At 31.2% G+C, this 22,810-nt stretch overlaps 3 protein-coding genes across 3 annotated transcripts in view; 2 read left to right on the forward strand and 1 right to left on the reverse strand.

Moving 5' to 3' along the window:
- LOC145189778 (programmed cell death 6-interacting protein-like) overlaps positions 1 to 22,810 on the forward strand; it is an 84,387-nt gene that overhangs the window by 8,509 nt on the left and 53,068 nt on the right. The gene's annotated exons all lie outside the window — the stretch shown is intronic.
- On the reverse strand, positions 5,051 to 7,995 carry LOC149886749 (uncharacterized). Its single transcript, XM_090091159.1, has 2 exons — positions 7,759 to 7,995; positions 5,051 to 6,562 (listed from the first exon to the last, which is right to left on the reverse strand). Exons 1-2 carry the CDS (start codon positions 7,904 to 7,906, stop codon positions 6,276 to 6,278), a joined length of 435 nt encoding a protein of 144 aa, XP_089947285.1. The 5' UTR covers positions 7,907 to 7,995; the 3' UTR covers positions 5,051 to 6,275.
- On the forward strand, positions 15,594 to 18,696 carry LOC149886750 (uncharacterized). Its single transcript, XM_090091277.1, has one exon. It carries the CDS (start codon positions 15,838 to 15,840, stop codon positions 18,295 to 18,297), a length of 2,460 nt encoding a protein of 819 aa, XP_089947403.1. The 5' UTR covers positions 15,594 to 15,837; the 3' UTR covers positions 18,298 to 18,696.

Genomic DNA, 22,810 nt, shown 5'->3' on the forward strand with positions numbered 1-22,810 from the left:
TAAGCAACTTTGAAACATAAACTTTTTTTGATGTTTGAGCTAAGCAACTTTGAAACATAAAGAAAACTCCATATTTAAGTATGTTCATATATATAAGGAATGAGGATGCTACACAAAAAATTGCGTTGATTGGAGACTGGGAACAACAAAAACCCCAAAACGTTAGTCCCCCAGCCCTAAATATGAGGGCAATCAGTCAAACTTGTTATTATTTTTTTAATTTTAAACTTTATTTATATTCATTGAAAAATTTCAAATTTGATTCAATAATCTCTTTTTGATCGGCTTTAATGACTTATAAAGTTTACACCCCCCTCAAATTGAGGTTTTTGTGAAGTTCCATCATTCTGTTTTAAATTCTATAACTCTCAAACGGGGATTTTGAGGGGTATATAACCTTAACCTTTTCGAAACCCGGAGTATTTACCTTTCATTTGGTACCAAAATAATTGATACTTTTTGATACTATGGAGAATGCGGGTCTTGTAAAGCCAAAAATATGGTAATAACCCCAAATTGCGTATCTCTAAATATTTCTTAAAATGTTTTATACGTGGAGAAATATAGATCTGATTAGTTGCAATCAATTGCTAAGAATCACATTTGTAACTATTAAATATATGTTGTGGGAAAAAGCTTTTCCTACTTGTTTGCGCAAATTCTTTGCAGGAAAATATCAGAAATTTTCCTTTTTTTTTTTTTTTTATTAATAAATATCAATTTCGATAACCTACAATGTCAATACCGTGAGAGATATTTTCAAAGTTCGTTTAGCTTCAAATTTCTATAATCACTAGTTAATAAAAAATCATATCTAAATTGAAAATTAAAAAATTGTGATTTTTGTGATAAATTTTTATTATTTTATCCCATAGTGCATCGGCCTCGGACAACATCGCACCTCCGATGTTATACCATTCCTCACCATCGTATCACATCGGAGTTACCTTTATAAACTATTTCTCACATCGGAATTTACGCATTTACGCAATTTCCTATGGCGGGATGCTCTACTTCAAGTTCAATAAGAACCATGGACCTTTAAGAGATGGACGTGCAACCTTTTGTTTTTGTTTTTTTTTTTGCGAACCATGCTCGTTACAAATTTGTTACAAATCTTTTTGTTTTAAACAATAGAAATTAAATTATATTAAAGTATGTCGGATTCGTCGAAAATTTTTGCTCTCGTCTAACCAGTCACATAAACTTCCTTTTAGTTATTCAAGATAGCAGCAATAGAACCAAGTTTTAAGCTGAATTTTATATAGCTAGACATTCTTAATACTTTAAGAAATAACTCTGATGATGATATAGATATTGAGGTCATTTACTTAACTACTTTAGTACATGTATAACTAGAGATATAATAAATACTACAAAGTATCAACTAACTTTGTAACTACTTAAAGCACAATGGTTTCATGTCCAGGGAACTACTCCATCTACTATATTGCTGTAGACTTCCATTTCATGAATATTATAGAATTTTCTATTTTTATCTTTAACAACAGAAATATATACAGTTAAGGATAAATAACTTATACATAAAATGAATGTAAATAGAATAAAGAAAAAAAATAATTTGTCACAGTTTTAAAGAATTTAGCAAAGCCAATTTATGGCAAACTGCAAGAATAACTAAGTATTTAATTTTAAAATAACATGATTTACCATCTATATATAAAATAATTTTTATTTGAAAAAAACAAATGGGTAATTATGTGCCTTTTATGACAGATGAAATAATATTATGAAATATGAAAAATGAAAACATGAAATATCTGGGCGCATTTTGCAAGATAGTTGTAAATTTGAATAACTTTTTAAAAGGTTTTGTATTATCAAATGAATTTTAAAAAAGCCCATTAGAAAAAACACCTACTAAAAAATAATGCATAGTGGAATCTATATTATGGAGCTTATAGAGTAGTCGAGGCAAAAAAATGGCGACATATCGGAAAAAATACTAAAAAAGTACACAAAATTAAGCCTAGTGAATGGAGGACCAAGGAGTTGAATGAAACCAGATCTTGACAAAAAAAATTATCTAAGCTTTTTTATATTTCGCTATACTTTTATTAGTCATTTTAAAATTTGCCTTACAAGTCTATTTTATTATTGACGGAACTTTGTTTACATGAAAAAAGTTTCAAAATTTACAAATTTTTATCTTGGAAAAATGATGAAGATCTGTTCGTGCCGACAACTAATTTCCTTTACCTTGGTGTAATTTGTTTAGTAATTTGTCAACGCGTGAAGTAGTTACTTTGTCCTGCATTTGTTTAACAGTCTTGTTAAACAAATGCTGAAACTGATACCACGTGATCAGAGTTTCTGTTTTAAAACTGTGGGCAGCCATTTTAATAGATTTTTTTGTTGACCGGTGAAAATTTAGAGTTTGACGGAAACTCGCATGGCTCGCTGATTTCTGCGGCCTCTTTGATGTAAAACAATAAGTTTCACGTCCATCTCTTATAGGTCTGTGATAAGAACATACACCTTAAATAAGTAAGTATAATCATTTATATTTAATAAAAATAAAGTACTATTTTTGTTAAATATGAATGTTTATATTTATCTGTATATTTTTATCTATTATCGGCTGTTTCTATAAAAACAATGTCGGCCTTTGAAAACTGTATACTTAACGTCAAATTCTTAATGTGATTAATCCCTCAAGGTGAAAACACGTCACACGCGTTTAAACAAAAATAACACGAAAAAAAAACGAAATTTTCTCAGACTGGCCTTAAATCACCCAAGAGCTTCTACCTCAAGAATGGAAACGTTCGGTCGTTTGTAAATAGAGGGAGAAGAACAACTGAATACGATTGTTTAGATTTAAAATTTTTGAAAGATTTATTAAAATTTGAAATATTACTTTGCCATAAACTATGCCAAAAGAAAAAACTTGAATTCATGTTTAAAGAAAAAACATACATTCCTATACCTCTGTTTTTTAATAAATAATATTTTATAAAAACTTAAAGAGACAGTTCAAGGAATATTTACGATTACAAAAACTAACAATTTCGTATGTTTATTTGAGAAAAGCGATAGAAAACATTACGCAGTTAATTTGACACTGTATTAAAGTAACCCCAAAATTAAGATCATTTTCCCTCACATATAACACAGTGGGGTGTTATATGTTTCCCTCACATATAACACAGTGTGGTGTTATATGTTTCCCTTACATATAACACAGTGTGGTGTTATATGTTTTCCTTACATACAACACCCCACTGTGTTATATGTAAGGGAAAATGATCTTGATTTTGACGCTCCAAAAAATCAATCCAGAAGTGCATTATTTATCACAGTATATTCTAGGTATTATTCATAGTATATTCAGGAAAAAGACCTCAAAATTTTATCTCAAAGTAAAATTTCTATTGGTTAAAGTAAGTTACGTAATTTTTGTCAAAAATGTTGATACAAAGTTGCATACACTTCATGGAACCGCACAGATGGAATCACACAAATGGAATCGCACATGTGGAACCGCAGAGATGGAACATAACAGATTTCCTTTTATAAAATAGTATTTGTTGACAAAGTAAATTGTACAATTGGCGAAAATCTGCGCCACGGCGCAGAACAAAATTTCTGTCAGCTCTGGAAAAAAAATTAAAATCTTCCGCGTAATCAAAAATTCATGCTTTAATGAAGCTTTTCTCTTTTTTTTAGCATTTAAAACGGAAACTCATCATCTGCTATGGAAAATGAAATCGATAAAACTTATTTGCTGCTCTGGTGGATTGCAGTAAAAGATAAAAATTTGACAAAGCGAGTTCTAAAAGAAATCCATAGTGTATATAAATCACAACCATCAACTTCGAATAGTATTCAATTCGGAAATTTAACATCCAAAATATTATTCTAATTGCTATAGGAAGAATATGGTGGGTATTAAATTCCCAGTTCATATAGTAAAGTACTAATTCATAGTAATAAAGCTACTATTGGAGAGACTCAGGACGCTATAGACAAACATCTGACGTAACAATAGAGTATTATACTCAAAAAAAACTTCATGCAAAGCACACAAATCGATAAATCGATAAATAATAAAACGATGAATGAAAAACAAAACACTAACATAGTACGGCAGTACTAACACGACACAGCAATATAAGCATGATACGGAAAATTGACACCTTTAAATCAAACCCTTATTTACCAATACATTACATTCCGTTGAAAAGATATCATAATCTTACATTCATTTTTTTACACCGTACTTCCTCTGTCTATCACTAAATGTTGAAAGTATAAACAACCCTGAATCTACGTTGCACGACAACACATAATAACTCCCCTTTTACAAGTCAATTTTTTCCCAAAAAATGTAGAATATCAGCGTGACAACGCTATCTTATGGTCGAGAATCACAAAATTTTAAATCAACCCTTTCCCAAGGAGTATGGTGTGATTTATAAACAACTCACTCTTGTTTCGATAAAGTTTGGTTGTTCAAACTTGATCGAAATTTTTCATAATCACAAGCGTTCACCTCCAAATCTATATTTGGGAAGCATACATTTTCAACAAAGATATCTAACATGCTTCTGACATGCTTTTGACATTCGACATAAACCAAACATTCATTTTGTTAAAATGTGAGGAGATATCAGGTCCCGGACTTTTTCCGAAACACCATGAAACACAGTGCTTGCTATATGACATACTTTGGCATTCCTCTATTTTTCAGGTTCACATGAGTCACCTGACTCATTTTAAAACAAATTCTGCATCAATTATTTTATTCAACAACAATATTCACATAAAAAAAAAATCGTTTTAATTAAGCAAAATCAAATAGATGTTTAAGGCAACGCTACAAAATCACTAATAATCCTGCATTTATGCATAATGGCTTTAAAATAAGGTTAGTTTAAGTCAAAATTCGGTTTAAAAAAGAACTAGGTAAGGTCTGTATTGAGTTTCAAAAGTTTGAAAATACGTAGTGTACCTAAAAACGTATATAACATTACTCCACATACAAGATAAGTTAAATGGATAATTGAAACCATTTTTTAAGCTCGTGTTTTTTCTTTTTCTTTTTTTTTTTTACGATTTGTGGTTTTCCATTTAGAATAGAAAAACTTTGAAAAAAAAAAAAAAAAAAAAAACGGATTTAAACAGACATAATCTCATAGTCAAACTTATCCTTTTTCGAAATACTAGGAGGCTTGTATTTAGAACTCAGTTTATTCGGAGTGCATTTTTCAGCGTTTGATTCCTCAACTCTTATTTTACCGAGGAGGTTTAAATTTGGATTTTCGAAATTTTTGCAAAACACTTCGAAGCTCTCAAGCTGAGTTGCTGTGTCAGAGTTTGGCTCGAACTCAACCCTCACTTTTGCAGCCATCTTTTGATACTTTTTTTCTTTAAAGGCATTGATGCCAACTCCTCTTGAACAATTCTTCAGCCCATCAAACGCATCATTTGTCGCAATCCTACATACGATTTCTTTAGCGTGGTGTAAAAGATGCCGATTTTCAGTCTTCTTGTCACAACGTTCCTCTAATAGTCTCATGAATCTATTAAGTACTGTCCCAATAGCGCTCTTGGAAAAAGTATCCAAACCTTAGATTCCAGCTTTTCTAAATATAGCTGCTTTTGCCACCTCATCAACGTTGGTTGACTTGAGAAATCCCCCAAGGCGTTTAGATATTGCACCTCCTGCTGCTCCAACAGTTGCTCCAATGGCTGCAGCACAAACCGCATTTATGACAACTTTTTTACTCCAATTATTCCTCTCCCCACCCCTTTCCCCTTCACCTCAATTATATTTCTTTCAAAATCAGATGCAACAGATTGAAAGACTCCTGTTGCAGATCCAGCTATTGCACCAATGCGAACATATTTTTCTATCGACTGGTTCGTTAAGCTAACTTCAACTCCTACAATTCCAGCCATGGCAGCACTTTTAACAACGCCGATAAAAACGCCAGCAATAAACCCAAAAAATATTGAAATCCCCCAGTTTTTTAAGGAACAGTCATCGCCAAAAGCGTTACGAAAACTGCTCATTCCAGCATTTAGAAATCCAAATCCAGCAGCACTGACCGCCAGCATTGGAATGAGAGCAAGTTTTCTAATCAATACAGAAATTAAAAAACCGGCTATATCCTTTTCCTCATCATCGTCAGAGATGTCAGGCCAGAAAACAGATTCAACATAAAACAATATTTCCGTAGGTTGTAACGGGAAAAGTCTCTTCCATCCATGTCAAATAAGTTATGGTATCTTACCCTATACTTGGGATTTTAGAGAACCTGATGTGCACGATCGATTTCTTCCATCATTTTCCGATTGCCACCTTCCCTGTGAGGATAATATATATTCGCTTGTTTCCTATATGCGTTCTCAATGTCGTCTATTTGGTCTTTAATGCACTTTTTTCTAACGTCTTTCATTTTCAGTCCCAGAACTTTGTAAAGATTAATTTTATCGTTGCTCATAACAGATTTAAGGAAGTCATCGTGCTGAAGGCACAAGGTCTTCTCATCTTCGTGTAACTCCAAGCCTGTTTCATTAACATCACCATTGTTACCTGAAAGTTATTTAAATAAAAAATAGAGAAAAGTATAAATTACTAACACTATTTCTTACTTAGTATAATGTTCATTTGCTAACAATGATAAGTAAATATTTTTTCAATTCAAAATAGAATGTTCCTTTTTTGGAAAAACCCAGATTTAAATCCAATAGAAAGATCTTTCGGAACATCTCAATTATCATTTGAAGGGCAATAAACTGACCAATAAAAATGATTTATTCAAGATGCTTTCGGATTGTTGGTCAATGATCCCATAGATGGTCCTATCAATGTAATTGACTTGAATATTCCCATAGCTGGTCCAAGGAGTATTAAAATCTACAAGCTATCTAATAAAATACCGATATGCTGTGATGAAAATATGTGAAGGAGTAAAAAGTAATATCTTTTTTTTGAGTTTTTTTATTTGTTTATAATCTTTTACACAGCTATGCTTTCAATAAAAGTTGAATTTTTTTTTTTGATTACTAGTTATCATTTTGTCTGGGAAGAGATTATCTACAATAAGTAATCCTTTTTAAATTGAACTTCACTTTCTCTCTCTTTCTTTCTCCCTTTTTTCTTTCTCAGTTTTTTTCTGTCTTTCTGTGTCTTTCTGTGTCTTTCTGTGTCTTTCCGTGTCTTACTATGTCTTTCTGTGTCTTTCTGTGTCTTTCTGTGTCTTTCTGTGTCTTTCTCTGTCTTTCTCTGTCTTTCTCTGTCTTTCTCTGTCTTTCTCTGTCTTTCTTTCTCTGTCTTTCTCTGTCTTTCTCTGTCTTTCTCTGTCTTTCTCTGTCTTTCTCTGTCTTTCTCTGTCTTTCTTTCTTTTTCTCTTTCTCGCCCTCTTTTTCTCTCTCTTTATTTCTTTATCTATTTCTATATTTCCTTCTCTCTTTTTCTCTTTCCTTCTTCCTCTCTTTTTCTCTTTCTCTTTTTCTATATTTCTATCTCTTTTTCTTTCTCTCTTCTTTATCCATTTTTTTTTTTTTTGTTTTGTTTTCTTTTCTTATTTCTTTTTTTTTTTCAAATTTTTTTTTTCTCTCATACTTTATTTATTTCTTTCTCTAATTCTTTCTCTCTTGCTTTCTCTTTCTTTCTCTAATTCTTTCACTTTCTCTTTCTCAGTCTACCATGTCAGCGTGAATTTTTAATTCAGTAACCGTTTCAGAAAGTTAGAAAAAGAAACGGAGAAATGTGTATATATGCATTACCGTTCACTGCAACATAAAGGTTCCTCGTCCAGAGTTTCACGTGTTTTACATCGCCTTCTCTAATTTGAATTTGATATTTGTATCGAAAGTTGGGAGACAGCAGTAGAAATTCTTTTCCTGGCTGAATTATTTTGGAAAATAAAGACATCAAGCAGACCGCATCCCAATTTTTGTAAAAGAAAACTGTAACTTGTTCTTCTGTTTTGTTTTTCAACAAAAAGTTTTTCTTCCTTTTGTTCTGCCATATTTGTTTTTCTTCCTTTTGTTCTGCCATATTTGTTTTTCAACAAAAGTAGGCGTTCTTCCTTTTGTTCTGCCATACTTACATCTGCCGTACTTTTTTTATGCTTCAACTAAAAATCGGTGTTCAAACATATATTTGATTTACAATGATGCAATTCTTTGTAGTTTTGTCATTATATTTACGAACCCTAACCGTTCAAAAGAAAGAGAGCTTAGTTTGTTAGCCAATTCCTGATAAGTTTTAAGAACACTTAAGTTTGAATAAATGGTAATTGATTTTTTAAAAACATTTTGAGGAAAAAACTAAGTATAGCCGAAATTAAAGGTTCGGTCGTTTTTACAAAGAGTGTGAAAAATTTATTTTACAAGTAAAAGTTATAGGCAAGAAGAAGAACATCATTTATGTTTAAGTTTAAAGATTTTAAAAGAACAGGTCCAGCTACTTTAAGATTGAATTTTAAAACTGTGATCAAAAACGTTTACTGCAGCTTGAATACAGTCACTTTGCTTGAGTATAGAAGTTAGTTTCCAAATGTAATTAATTCTATTCTGAATTATACAAAAAATCAAACGAATGCTTTTGTAAAACATTTGGTAACAAACTACATATATTAACAAGCTACAATGAAAAAAATGAGGGGAAGTAAAACTAAGAAAAGAAACTTGAAATCATGTACAAGAAGAAATCTGAAATTATGCTAAAAAAAGATACACTACCGACAAAAAGTTTGAGGCAGGTTAGGAATTTTTAGAAATAAGCGAATAAAGAAACATTTTCAAGTCTAATTTATACTTTAATTAATATAAAAACTAAATATTATTACACATTTTTGATCAGTAATTTTCAATTTTAACTTGCGTTTTCTAGTTGTACTCGTACCAGTTTTGATTTGTCAAAATAATCAGTTATTCAGTAAATAGCCTACTGTTTAGAAATGGTGTTATTAATACCTTTACTAGAGTGACAATTAGTAAAATTTGTGTGTGGTATACTTTTTTGTAGTAAAAAGAAAAATAACTGACACAGAATTTTGATATTTATAATTTGGCAAAAGTTGTCTAAAAATTGTAAAAAAAGTGAAAAAATAAGTGAACGAAAGGAATTAAACATTGCTGAAAGAGAAAGAATTCAAGTTTATCATGAAGAAGGTTATTCACAAGTCGAAACTTCAAAAAAAAAAGAAAATTTCAAGATGTTGTGTTCAAAGGAAATTACAACGACACAAAGAAACTGGTAATAAAGCAACTAGAAAACCTATAGGAAGGCCTAAAAAAAAAACTAATAAATTACAAGATAGAGGAATAAAAAAGATTTGTTTATCAAATAGAAGGTACAACGCCGAAAAAATCAGGTCTGTGTACAATCAATTTAATGATCCTAAAATTAGTACTTCCACTGTGAAGAATCGATTAAAGAAATTTGGCTTACATGAGCGTGTAGCTGCTCGTAAACCATTATTGAGACCAATTAATAACACAAAAAGGCTAAATTTAGCTAAAAATCATCAACATTGATCAATTGAAGAATGGAAAAACGTCCTTTGGACAGATGAATCCAAGTTTGAAAGTTTTGGTTCAAAACGTCGTGTTTTCGTGCGAAGATTTGCTGTGGAAAGGTATTCGGAAGAATGTTTAATACCCAATGTGAAACATGGGGGTGGATCTGTGGTCGTTTGGAGATGTTTTGGTGGGGGGAATATTGGAAACCTACACAAAATTGAAAGAATTATGACAAAAGAGGTGTACAAAGACATTTTAGAACATCAAATGCTGCCTTCTTGTGACAGGTTATTTTCCGATCAGTATGTTTTTATGCACGATAATGACCCGAAATATACCAGCAAAATCTGCAAAACATATTTAGCAGATCTTCAAAGCCAGAAAATGTTAAAAATAATTGAATGGTCACCACAATCACCAGATCTTAATCCGATCGAGTTGTTGTGGGAAGAACTTGATAGGAATATGCGAGAAGAACAGCCATCTTCTGTGAAAGACCTTTTGCACATATTGCAAGTAAAATGGGACGCAAAATAACCTGAAAAGCTGTCTAAATTGATTGATCGCATGCCGAGGATCTGTACAGCCGTATTACAGAATAAAGGTGGTTGTTTTGGCGAATCAAAAATTCAATTAAAACGCTAGTTAAAATTGGAAATTATTGATAAAAAATGTATAATAATATTTAGTTTTTGTAAATATATTGATTAAATTATAAATTAGACTTCAAAAAGTTTTTGTCGGTAGTGTATAAGGCGAGAAGAAAGTACACTAAAAGAAGATATTATCCTAAAAGACTAAATTATGCTAAAAGAAGAAAATTGTCACCTACCAGTATCCACTTACAATCCTAAGTTATATAAGCAAACAGTAGTTTGCTTATATAACTTAGACCGACGATGAATCATGAAGTATGCAAAAACCCAAAGGATATTTTGGAGCTACCTAGAATTAGCAGCATGCAAGTTTGCTTTATGTAGAATATAAGAGGTATTTCTGCAAGAACTTACGTTCCAAAACAAACCCATCTGCTTTTAATCTTTTAGGCAAAAAAAAAAAAAAAAAAGACAAAACATAATTGAAGTAAATAGAAACTAAAAACTCAGAAATAATCGTCAAACACAGCAACCTATAGTTTACTCTAACTGTAAAACAGTTTCTGAAAAACTTCAGAAGGAAAAAAGAGAAAATCTAAATAAATGAGAACTAGCATTAAATTGTGCAACTAATAAACTCTTGATAGAACTTCAGGCAGTTAGGGGTGTAAAAAGCGAGCATAGAACCGGTCTAAAAATTCCGTCTAGACTCCTATGTACTGCATAGATAAAGTTGACTTTTTCAGGTCGTTTATATTCAAAATATGCAATCAATCTAAAATTTTATTACTACATCTAAAATACAAGCTACAACAATTTTAACCACGCGAAATCATGGTAATTTTAGATGTAAAAAATCTATTATTTAAGAAGTTCAGTGGATCCCTAGATGTCTCCCAATCAGCCCTCTTTTAACATCAGTCACCGGGGTAATATGCCATATTCAAATAACTTTCAATTTAATTTATCCGGAAAAATAAAATCCGATTTGATTCTTTGCTTTACAATCTTTTTAATTAGCTTGAGTTTAGGAACTAAATGGTTCAGAATATTTTCTACGGATAAGGAAATTTTGCATGAAGATGCACAAGGCCAAATTATTTTTTATAAATATAAATAATTCATAGAAGTTTTAAGTTGCAAACTAATTTGTAAAGACCTAAAAACACTCACCATATTGCGACAGGTTTGTTGTTGTTATCTCTGATTACTCTTTTTGTGTTTAATTTCTTTAAGTAAGAGAATGAATGAATATCTCTGCGATAAGTTTGAGTTACTATGTTTTTCATTAATATTGTTGTACATAACCTTGAGGTTTATTACAGACTCATTATTGATATGTATTGATTTCTGTTAATAAATTCTAATTATGACAGAAGTATTCGAACTTATAGGTGAAGGGGAATGGGGATCTTAGCCCTAAAACGGTAGGAGCGCACGGAGATCTACTTGATTTTTTCATAGGTTTCTTTATCAAACTGAAAAACATTTGCGTCAAGTTGAACATCTGTAAAAATTTAGTTATAAACACATATACTCAAACTTAATATGGAGCTTATACATAACTGAAGTCATATTTTTTCACTTAGTTACTTACACCATAAAACCTAATGACTTGTTCAAGTCAATTTTTTCCCTGAAAATATAAAATCCCAGCTCTGACTTATCATGATTGAGACTCACAAAACCCTAAGTTACCGCCCTTCCCCCTTCCCAAAATGGCATATTGTTTTTTTATGTACGATCGCACCCTTTTTTCAATAAGTTTTCATTGTAGAAAATAGATTTAATATATTCCAATTATAAAAAGAAAATACTTAAATTGAGATAAGGTTAAAAGACGCACGTCTTCAAAATCTAAATGATTGAGATTTTAGTACAGCAGTAAAGGAGTGAGATTTTTTACGACTTTCAATTCTGGTAACCTTCATAATTTGACATCTAAAAATTGCATAGCTTCACCTCTCAATCAACTTAAATTACATAACTTTTCGGTTATATCACATAGCTTTTTTTTATGAGAAGTGAGGACCCGGAGTTATTCTAAAATAACGCAAAACAAAGTACAACCGGGAATCCATTTTTCTCGAAATCTGACACAGCTTATTATTCCCCAATTTACCAGGTTCGTATGGGTCATATGATATATTTCAAATGATTTCTCAATCAATAATATTTCTCAAGTTCGCAAAAAAACAATTCTAATGATACAAATTTGAAATCCCGATGCCGCTCTCAGAAAAGGAATACAAACTTCAATTTCCACCTTTTTTTAATAATAATGGCTGCTGCCATCTCATCCACGTTAGTTGAACCGAGAATTCCCCCAGAACTGTTTGATGTTGTACTTCCTCACACGGATGCATTAATGATGTATCCATCACACGGATGTATTAATGATGTAAATGAGTAATCTATAGAATTCCATTAAAACCATATGAGATTCTAAGAGACTCCATGGTTAGACAATAGGTTCCCATGGTTTTTTATTTACTTTTGTGAAAACATTTGGAACAGAGGGGGTAACAAAGAAGACCCATGGTGTGCAAAATAACTTATGCATTAAAAAACATGGATACCCATTGAATTCCTATGGAATATTTCCGTAAGGGATAATGCAGCCTGCTTTAATGGCTCGTAATATTACATTTATTTGCAGTATGAAAATACATATGCATACATTTAATATTATACTAAAGTCAAGTTGTAGTGTTTATTTGTTTCATTCTACAATAGCATTCCATAGATGAAGAAAACTTAATGATATTGAGTTTTCTCGATTTCATTGAGTTTTCATGATCTATGGAATGCTATTGTAAAGCAAAAGCAAACGTCACGGGTTTGTATGGTGTTAATACAGAAATTGAAGTAACGCAGGATTTCAATAAGGCAAAAGATTCCATAAAGAAACCATTAAAACAATAGCTTACCTGTTGAAAAATACAATAACTTACCTGTTGAAAAATCATGAAAAAAAACAACTCATGGCATTTCAATTGGTATTTGGACATCGTAAGAAACTCAAAGGTCATGGGTCTTCCATGGAAAAACCAATTACGAATTGAAATACCACGGCTTTTTTAAAATGATTTTTTCATGGAAGTTTTCCTCATTACACAACCTATAAATCCAAACCCATCAGCACTGACGACCAGAATTGGAATGAAAGCAAGTTTTCCAGTCGAAGTACAGAGCGTAGTACCAGCTGCAAATAAGAATCTTTCCCAAAAGGCAGTTCGATAATGAACGTACTGAAAGGTTTGAATGTTACGGTAACGAAAAGAAAAGTCGTATTGACCCGAACCATGGCCTTCTATAATAACAGGCCCACTGATCTCAAAATATAACTGGATAGCGTATTCAATTGTCTTTTTCAAAAAAATTTGAAGCCAAAATTGGCCTTCCAAGATGGCGGCGATCGGAGCTCCTAGCGGTGATCGATGTACATTTTATAAGGCTTTTTACAGAGATATGAAAGAAAATAAATAGAGTTTTGAAAGAAAAACTAGACTATGAAATAAAGTTTAAAAAATTTTAAAGATATGAATTGATTTCTAAAAAAATCAGACAAATTAATTATTTACATACTAAGCTACAAGATATTTGATTTACTTTTTAAGTGCAATTTACGATTAAATAATATTTATGCATAATCTATGTACCTTTTAGTTCTTAGTTACCCAATGCAGTGTGCTAGAAGGTAGATAACATAACTGTATGGTAAGCGGCAGTGGTGTCTACTTACAATTTTGACAAATTTTATATTTTCAATTTTTGTAGTAAGATACCAGATTTGTACATGCTGCATGAACTATTAGCTGAGTGCTGTGAGTACACAAAGCTCAGGGGTTCCTTCTAGGATTATTTAACACATAATTGTAATTAATGGATTATGGTATTTAACAAAAATATTAAATACAAAATATTATTTTTTAATATATATTATTCTACCTATATATTATTCTTTGTAATACTCCAGCTCTCAATGATTGAGTCAATTGTTTTTGAGTTGTTATTCAAAACGACCTATTAAGGGAATTTTTGTTGATGTTTTCAAACATCAACATTATCTTATCAAAAAATGTATGGTACATAAATTTACAATAAACCATCTGCATTAAATGTTGGAGTGCATTAGTACTTTATTATCATTTCGAACAAACCAGTTTTTCAATTAGTACTTTATTATCATTTCAAACAAACCAGTTTTTTAAAAGACAGAGCAGGTTTAATTAAACCAACTTAAAGTGTTGCTATTATATGCGAAGAAACTGAAAGATGTTTCCAAAGGTTGCTTGCCTCAATAAATGGCAACCTTCCAAATGAAATAGGAATTCAAATGCCATTTCAAGTGCTGTTTTCAGATCAGTTGATTACTCAAAAATATTTCATGAACAAACTTTTCATGTTTGACTCAGTTATAACTGATAACCATTTATTTGCACTGATCAAACTTATTTCACTATGCAAAAATACGTTTTTATAACCTGGGTAAAGAACAAGATGCCAAAATAACTGGAAAAAAGCTTAGGAAAGAATTAACAAAACTTATCATATTCAAAAACCAATCAAAAATATTTTCATATGATATATAAATTTTATATATATATATATATATATATATATATATATATATATATATATATATATATATATATATGTATTTATATATTTCATATGATATATGAAATATATAAATATATATATATATATATATATATATATATTTATATATTTCATATGATATATGAAATATATAAATATATATATATTTTTTTATGATATATATATATATATATATATATATGTAAAATAACTCTAGAAGGAACCTCTGAGTTGTGTGTAATCACAGCGCTCAGCTAATAGTTCATGCAGCATTTATAATTTTGTAGTGCCTATCTGATAAACTAATGCCTAAAAAATGTTTTATCTTAAAAATAAAATCAGCTGCCTACCATGCTGTTGTGTTATTAACCTTCTAGCACACAGCATTGGGTAGCTAAGAACTAAAAGGTACATAAATTATATAACAAATGCTAATTATTTGAAATTTGAGATTTCTGCACAACCAAACAAATACTTTCTCTTCACTATTGTTAAACAAAACTAAAATTTAGCAAATTAAAATTAAAATTTGTACTTAGTTGTACTGAGAATTTTTATTTTATTATATTTATTCTAAAAAACGAAAAACAGAAAGTTAATATAGAACAACTTATTGTAAGAATATGTTTTGTTAAATAAAAAGTATTTATAATTGAAATTTATGTAAATATGTGATATTCCGTTATTTTTATGAAAAAAATCCTATGTTAAACAAAAAAAACTAAATTTTTATTAGAAACTTATATATTTATCAATATTTGAGTTAAAGAAATAAAACTTGATTGTCATCAGTTTCTTAATTCCGCCGCCATCTTGGGAGGCCAAAACTGGCTTCAAAAAATTTCCCGTATACGCTATCCAGTTATATTTTGAGATCAGTGAACAGGCCTTGACATCACGCAAAAAAGTTGTTTGACTGAAGGCCGATTTATAATACTCCTTTTACATTTTGATTTTTTACTTTAAGCGAAGTCTGCATTGCGCCTTTTTTTTGTAATTTATGAAATTCTATTGGTTAATAAGTTATATAAAGCAACTTTAGGACGTAACAGCTAACTGTAAACTGTAATTACAACCTGTTTATAAGGTTGTATTAATATTGTCGAATTAATAAGTTATTTTACCAGTTTAAAAAATGCCTTTAAAATGTTGTGTACCGCTCTGCAAGTCGAACTATCACTCAACTGAAACGAAAATCTCGATTTATAAGTTTCCAAAGGATCCAGAGGAAAGGAAAAGATGGAGTGATGCAATCCCAAGAGCAAATTTTATTGTCACTGACTACACAGCAGTATGTCGACTGCATTGGCCAGATGATGCACCTTTTGTAACTAAATATGGAAAACAACGACCGTTAAACTCACCATCTATCTTTAAAAAAATACCATCAAGTTGTTTACCAACACCACCAAACAAAGCACGAAAAACCATGGCAGCAAGCGGATTTCGAAATGTTTTACCAGATGAGTTAAATGTCTTTCTAAAAGATGATACACTTGTATTTGATGATATTCAATCTATGTTCATTAATAGCAATGATTGTATTGTTTTTCAGCTCAATGAAAAAAGTTTACACATACAGTCAAAAATTTTCAAACTTGGTGTTCCTTTATTTCTTATGGAAATTTTTGATGATTTTTCGTTTGTTGCTTATCACAATGGCACCACTTGTAATATTTCATCTTTAACTACAAACAGGTTAACATTAATAAAAACAAAATCTGCTTTATTAGAAGCAATTAGATTTTTAAAGTCTAAAGAAAGTTCTCACCAGTCTAATGTTCTATTTGAGCACCTTAGTGCCATGAGAAAGGTTAATGTAGGTGAAATTTTATATACCCCAGATATTATATGTAGGGCATATGAATATTTTGCAATGCGACGAAGTTTGTATGACCGTTTGTGCATTGACTACAAGTTGCCAAGTATTCGAACTCTAACACGGCTGACCTCAAAAATTAGCTCAATGGATGACTTAAACTTCATAAACAGTATTCTTATGAATACAGATCCAATGAAAAGAACTTGTATTCTTTTAATTGATGAAGTATATGTTAAAGCTTCACTTCTTTATCAAAGAGGTACTTTGTTTGGTCATGCAGTAAATCACCCTGAAAAGTTGGCTACAACAATTTTATCATTTATGATAAAATGTCTTTTTGGAGGTCCAGAATTTATATGTAGAGCTCAACCTGTTGCAACTCTTTCAGCTGAATTTCAATTTGCACAATGTCAACCAATTGTTGATACAATAAATAATATTGATAATGGTAGGGCATTAGCAATAATAACTGATGGTAACCGAATAAATCAGCGATTTTTTAAAACATTTAAAACAGTTGAAAGTAAAACATGGTTATCAACATCAGGTACATTTTTATTATATGATTATGTGCATCTTTTAAAATCTATACGAAACAATTGGTTAACAGAAAAGACTGGTCAGCTTCAATTTTTGCATAATGGAGCACTTTTCTTGGCTAAGTGGAGTGATTTAGAAATGTTATATAAAGCTGAGTACAATAGTCTTTTTAAACTTTCTAGACTTACAGCTAAATCAGTTTATCCAAAACCAATAGAGAGACAGTCTGTAAAGTTGTGTTTGTGTGTTTTTTGTGAAGAAACAGTTGCTGCTTTTAGAACACACCCAGACATTGAAAATAAAGCTTTTGAAAGTACTGCCATATTTATAGAAAAAGTTATTTCTTTTTGGAGTGTTGTCAATGTCAAAGTACCTGGTGCTAGCATTCGCTTTAGAAATGAATTGTGTGGTGAAATCCACTCAGTTGATGATCCACAGTTACAAATACTACATGAAACTGCTGAACTGTCAAATTTTATGAAGCCTTCTGGTAAACGAGTCAAACAGCTTTTACAAGATACCAGTATAGCAATTGCACATACATGCTATGGCTTAATTGATTTAGTGAAAACGTTGTTAAGTAATGGAGCCAAATATGTTTTGTTAGGTTGGTTTTCAACAGATCCAATTGAAAAAGCTTTTTCTAAGCTTCGACAGGGATCAGGAGGGACCTATTTTGTAAATGCTAAATGTGTAATTGAAAAAATACATATTCAACATACCAAATTGTCTTTAAAACTAGATATTGTTGTAGATGGCATTGATGGTCATACTTGTGACATATGTTGCAGAGATACTTCTACTGATGAAAAAGAATTGCTGGATAATTTGCATGATCTTGAAAGCTCAGTTAATCAGTCAACATTAATAGCTATAGTTTACATGGCTGGCTATGTGCAAAAAAGTGAAATAAAAATTTATGATGATACAACAAATTATTATTACAAATATGGAAATTATCTGAATAGTCTAAACAGGGGTGGACTTCAAATCCCTACTGATACTCTTGTCCAATGGTCATTATTTTGCTTTCTATTTTTTCAAGGTGCCACTGGGCCTTTATGCAGGACTTTTTGTATTACTCAGTTTCAGTTTATAGCAGCTAAGTATGGACTTAAAATAACAAAAAAGCAATGCAGAGTATATTCCAATATTTTGCTAAAGAATCATGCACTTATCACCACTCCTAGTAGTAACAGAGAGTCAAGGATGAAAATACTGAAGTTATCGTAATTTTTGTGAATTTTTAGTTTTAAATTTTTAAAATTTTTTTGTTACACTTTTTATCTTCTTTTTTTTTAAAGCTTATATATGTATATATATACACACACACACACACACACACACACACACACACACACACACACACACACACACACACACACACACACACACACACAACACACATAAAAAGATTGTTTTTGTTGGATGGATTTTTTGTTGATCATTTTCATCGTTATATTTAAGTTTTTAGTTATCCATACTTTTTGTTAATTACAGAATTGTATTTAAAGAAAATAATTACCAACGGGTTTTATTTTTGTTTATGTTTTTAGTCTTCAAATCGTGTTAATTATAACATTGTTATTATTCTGGCAACGCGAAATACCGTAAAATATATCGATTTTTGAACTGCTGTTATTTTTTCTCTAATAATTTTATTTTTGTTAGAAATTTATATGAGAAAACAACCACTCTAACATTAATTTGCCTTTATAAAACGTGTATCGATTTAAGTAACAAAATTTTTAATCGGCCTTCAGTTTTTGCGGCCTCTTGCGCGATGTCAAGGCCTGTTATTATAGATGGCCATGACCCGAACCATTTCTAAAAAGCTTCGCACCGAAGTAGACTATAGACATCAATTCTCCCAAACGGCATGGCTCAATGCAGTTGAATACAAACTTATACATGATAAAGTTAAGCAAAAAAATATCCCATTTAGTTTTAAAATAAGAGAAACTTTTTCAATCATTGAAGAGTTCGTTATGCTATACTTTATGCGATTGGCAGTGCTAGCCTAAATATCATATTTAGGTCAGAACTGTTTATCAAATAAAGAATAGCTGAGAGAAGTCTTTTATAATGTTGTATGCCTTCTTTTATGGCATGTTTTACAATTTTCTTACTTTAATCAATTTAAAATCTGAATACAACCCTGCAAAAGCGCTAACACAATTTTAAGAATACCTGCTGGGCTCCACATAAAACCTGGACTGCCAACTTGACGGGTTTTGAGATATAATCCCGACAGAGACACTTACTTTCAGTATTAAAACGGTAATCTTAAACTTAAGCAGATTTCGTTACTTTTTTTGACGTCAGCCCTAACAACTTTTAGAGGATTTTTTTAAATTCTTTGTTTTTGCAATTTACTTTTATGAGAGCATTTTAAGAAAAGAAGCCTTTTTTTTTTTTTTTTTTTCTTTCGTCACCAAATCGACCAAGACAAAATTTCATCAATCGAATTCTTTTCAAATAGAAAATAAAAGAAGAATAAAAAATGTAAAATGTATATTAGTTTATATTCATTTATATATATATTAGGGATATGACTTTTTTGCAACCTACTAGGCCTGTATCGTAATTCAATGAACTTTTATGTAAAAAGAACGAATAGATGTTTCATTTTGACATATTTTGAAAAAAGGTCACCCCAAAACCAAAAAATCGAATTTTCAATAGGTACACTTTTGTACAGTAAATGAATATTAAAGGCTGAAGATGTTGTAAGAGTCATACTCCTGTTGTTATTTTATTTATTTATGCAACATGTACTGTGATATAACAAAAAACATTATGTGATATATAACTATACATGTATTACAAAATTAACAGTATCAAAGCGTCTAGTACAACAATATACATAACTGTCTGTGTCTATAGGCCTACTGTGTTTAGTACAGGGGTCACATGATGCTCACGTCTCATAAAGAGTCTAGCGCTTATTACTTAGAATGAATCGAAGTTGCAGTTTGTCTTTCTTTCTGCAGGAAGCATACAGGTCTTGCATCATCTTGATTGCACGTTCAGCTATCTAATTACTTCGTGGTTTGTCGATGACGGATGGCTCTTTCTTCCAGTGATTTTTGAATGACTGCAATGCCTTTTTGTAAGGCTTCAATACATCAGATAAATTCTTGAAGTCATTGTCATTGTACTTTTGACTACTAAACCAATGTTCTGCCCACTCATATGAAATGAACCTGCAAACCTTCTCCAAATTCTTTCTCGCTTCAGGCATAAGAATGAACGCCAGAATGGCGAGAATGGCTCTTGAGTTCCATCTGGCATTGCTCATATTAGGAATGTTCTGAAAGTGAATCAGAGGGAAGTTTCTTTGTTCTTCATAGAACCTAAACACTCTTGTTAAATGGTACAAAAACTTCATATCGTCTCTCCACCCTGATTTATCAAGAATTTCTACAGTTCCATTCACAAACTTATCCTTCAGTTCATCATACTTATTCAACAGTTCAGACACAAATGGGTATTCAATGTTTGGAGATTTGGTATCACCCCCAAGTTCTTCGTCCATCACCAGACGGAGAATCCTGTCTAGTACGTGATGCTGACAACCGATAAATTGTGGTATTGTGACACCCTTTAATTTAAACATACGTTGCAACTTCACAACAACTCCATTTCTCTTCCCAGTATTGACGTTTGTTGTATCAGTAATGATCATCTTAATTGAATTCCACAAATTGTATTCATCAATAAGTTTGGCAATTTTTTCAGCAACAGTTTCAGCTTTGCCATCTTTTAAACGCAGTGCATCAAGTTTCACGTCAGTTCTTTCATTCTGAAGTACAACTACCTGATATTCCTTATCATCTATTCGTTTGCCGTCAAAGTGTAAGGACCACTGTTCCATTTTAAGTTGTTGTATCATTTCTTTTTTTAATTTACCTGCCTCTTTGAATGTGGACTTGTAAATTGCTGATTGACTTGGAGTTGGAATATCAATACCTTGTTGTGATAATACATTGCATATTTTAGCAGCTTTCTTTGTGGAAACTCCACTTGATGTAACCATACTTACAGCAAATTTACTTTTGTAGTGCTTTCTAGTTTTTTTCTGAGTGTCCTCATCATCGTCTTTATCACCGTCGTCGTCTTCATCATCTTCACTCTTACTTTTGCAGTTTTCAGATTCAGTACCACTGTCTGTGGTAGACAGGACTTGTGATGTGGAAGGTATTGCTGTTCCAGACTGGACTTTCCTTCTCTTGGAAGGGTGAATGGTTTCTTTACTTGCCACTTGTCCTGTTGAGTACCCCCTTTACTTTCTTTTTGTAGGTGGTATAGACGTTTATCTTCCGAGGATAACCACTGGCCATTCACTTTCGTGATGTCAAATAATGCATTGAGAACATCATATTTTCCACGCTTGACACATTCATCATAGACCTTCAGCACCTTCATAAGCTTTGCTCTTATCACTTGATCAGACACATGTGGAAAATTCAGTTTATTGTCCCACAATTTTGTAATTTCCTTAGAAATTTGGTCTATTCGTTCTTTTCTTCCTTTAACATATGCTCCGAGAAACTGGTATCTTCCTACGATCTGCAATTGAAGTGGTATTCTGGATTTTTCATCGAGTGAATGTTCTTCTACAGCCACGCTTCCTCTTCTTCTGTGTGACTCTTGAAATCTCACCAAATTTTTAGTCCAAGTCTTCTTGTTCTTTGTTACTGTGGTATGACTTTTCTTGTGAGACATCATATAATATTGTTACGACTTTACGGATAGCTGAGCGTAAATATCCGTTTAATAAAGTCGTTTAATTAATAAAATACTTTAACTGTATAGTAATCCAATTATAGTTCGATAATCCAGTCAATGTTGATAACAGCTCGATAATCCAGTCCGTATCCTAACGATAATGCTACAAATACTTATACTTCGTACACTTACAGCGTCTTTAGTTCGCTACAGTAGTTCCTTATTAGCTCAGTTACACGCAGAGTACTTCATAGAACTATTCACATTATCAACACTGAGCTCACATTAGCAACACTGAGAATTAAGCTGAGAATTAAGCTTAAGATTAAAACATCGGTCAAAAATGAATGTATAAAAATGGTAAATCAAATTTTTATTTTGGGGGTGACCTTTTTTTGTTGCAGAAAGCTATTTGGGCCTTTTTTCATGATTTTAGGTAAAAGTTCATCGATTTATGATACAGGAAACATTTTATTTGAAAAAAAATTAAAAAGTCATATCCCTAATATATATATATATATATATATATATATATATATATATATATATATATATATATATATATATATATATATATATATATATATATATATATATATATATATATTTTTATGTTTATTGAGAAATTACAGCTCAGCAAATAAACCAAAATAAACCTTTCCACAAGGCCAGGAGAGAGTAAAGGGATAGAAAAAAGAGGGGGTAAAAGTGGGTGGGAGAGTTAAAAAGGAGTATCGACGAAATTAAGTTAAGAAGATAACAGAGAACGTGCGAAGCGTTTTTATTTTGTTTTTAACTTTCAAAGTTTATGATTTTTAACAACATCATATGAATTGGAAAACATTATTATTTTAAGATATAAAAAAATGTCGATTGCAAACAAGAATACGCGCCCATACGAGGGCTTTAAGAGTAGAGTAGGAGTTCTATAAAAAACCTTGAGACAATCTTTCATTTAAACACATTAAATCCTCGAACTTCCCAACCCATTTAAACCAAAGCCCAAAATATAGCA

This window comes from Hydra viridissima, unplaced genomic scaffold (genome assembly GCF_058129835.1).
Source record: "Hydra viridissima isolate aposymbiotic clone 2 unplaced genomic scaffold, HvirCarnegie_v1 scaffold_6, whole genome shotgun sequence".
Classification (NCBI taxonomy): Eukaryota; Metazoa; Cnidaria; class Hydrozoa; order Anthoathecata; family Hydridae; genus Hydra; species Hydra viridissima.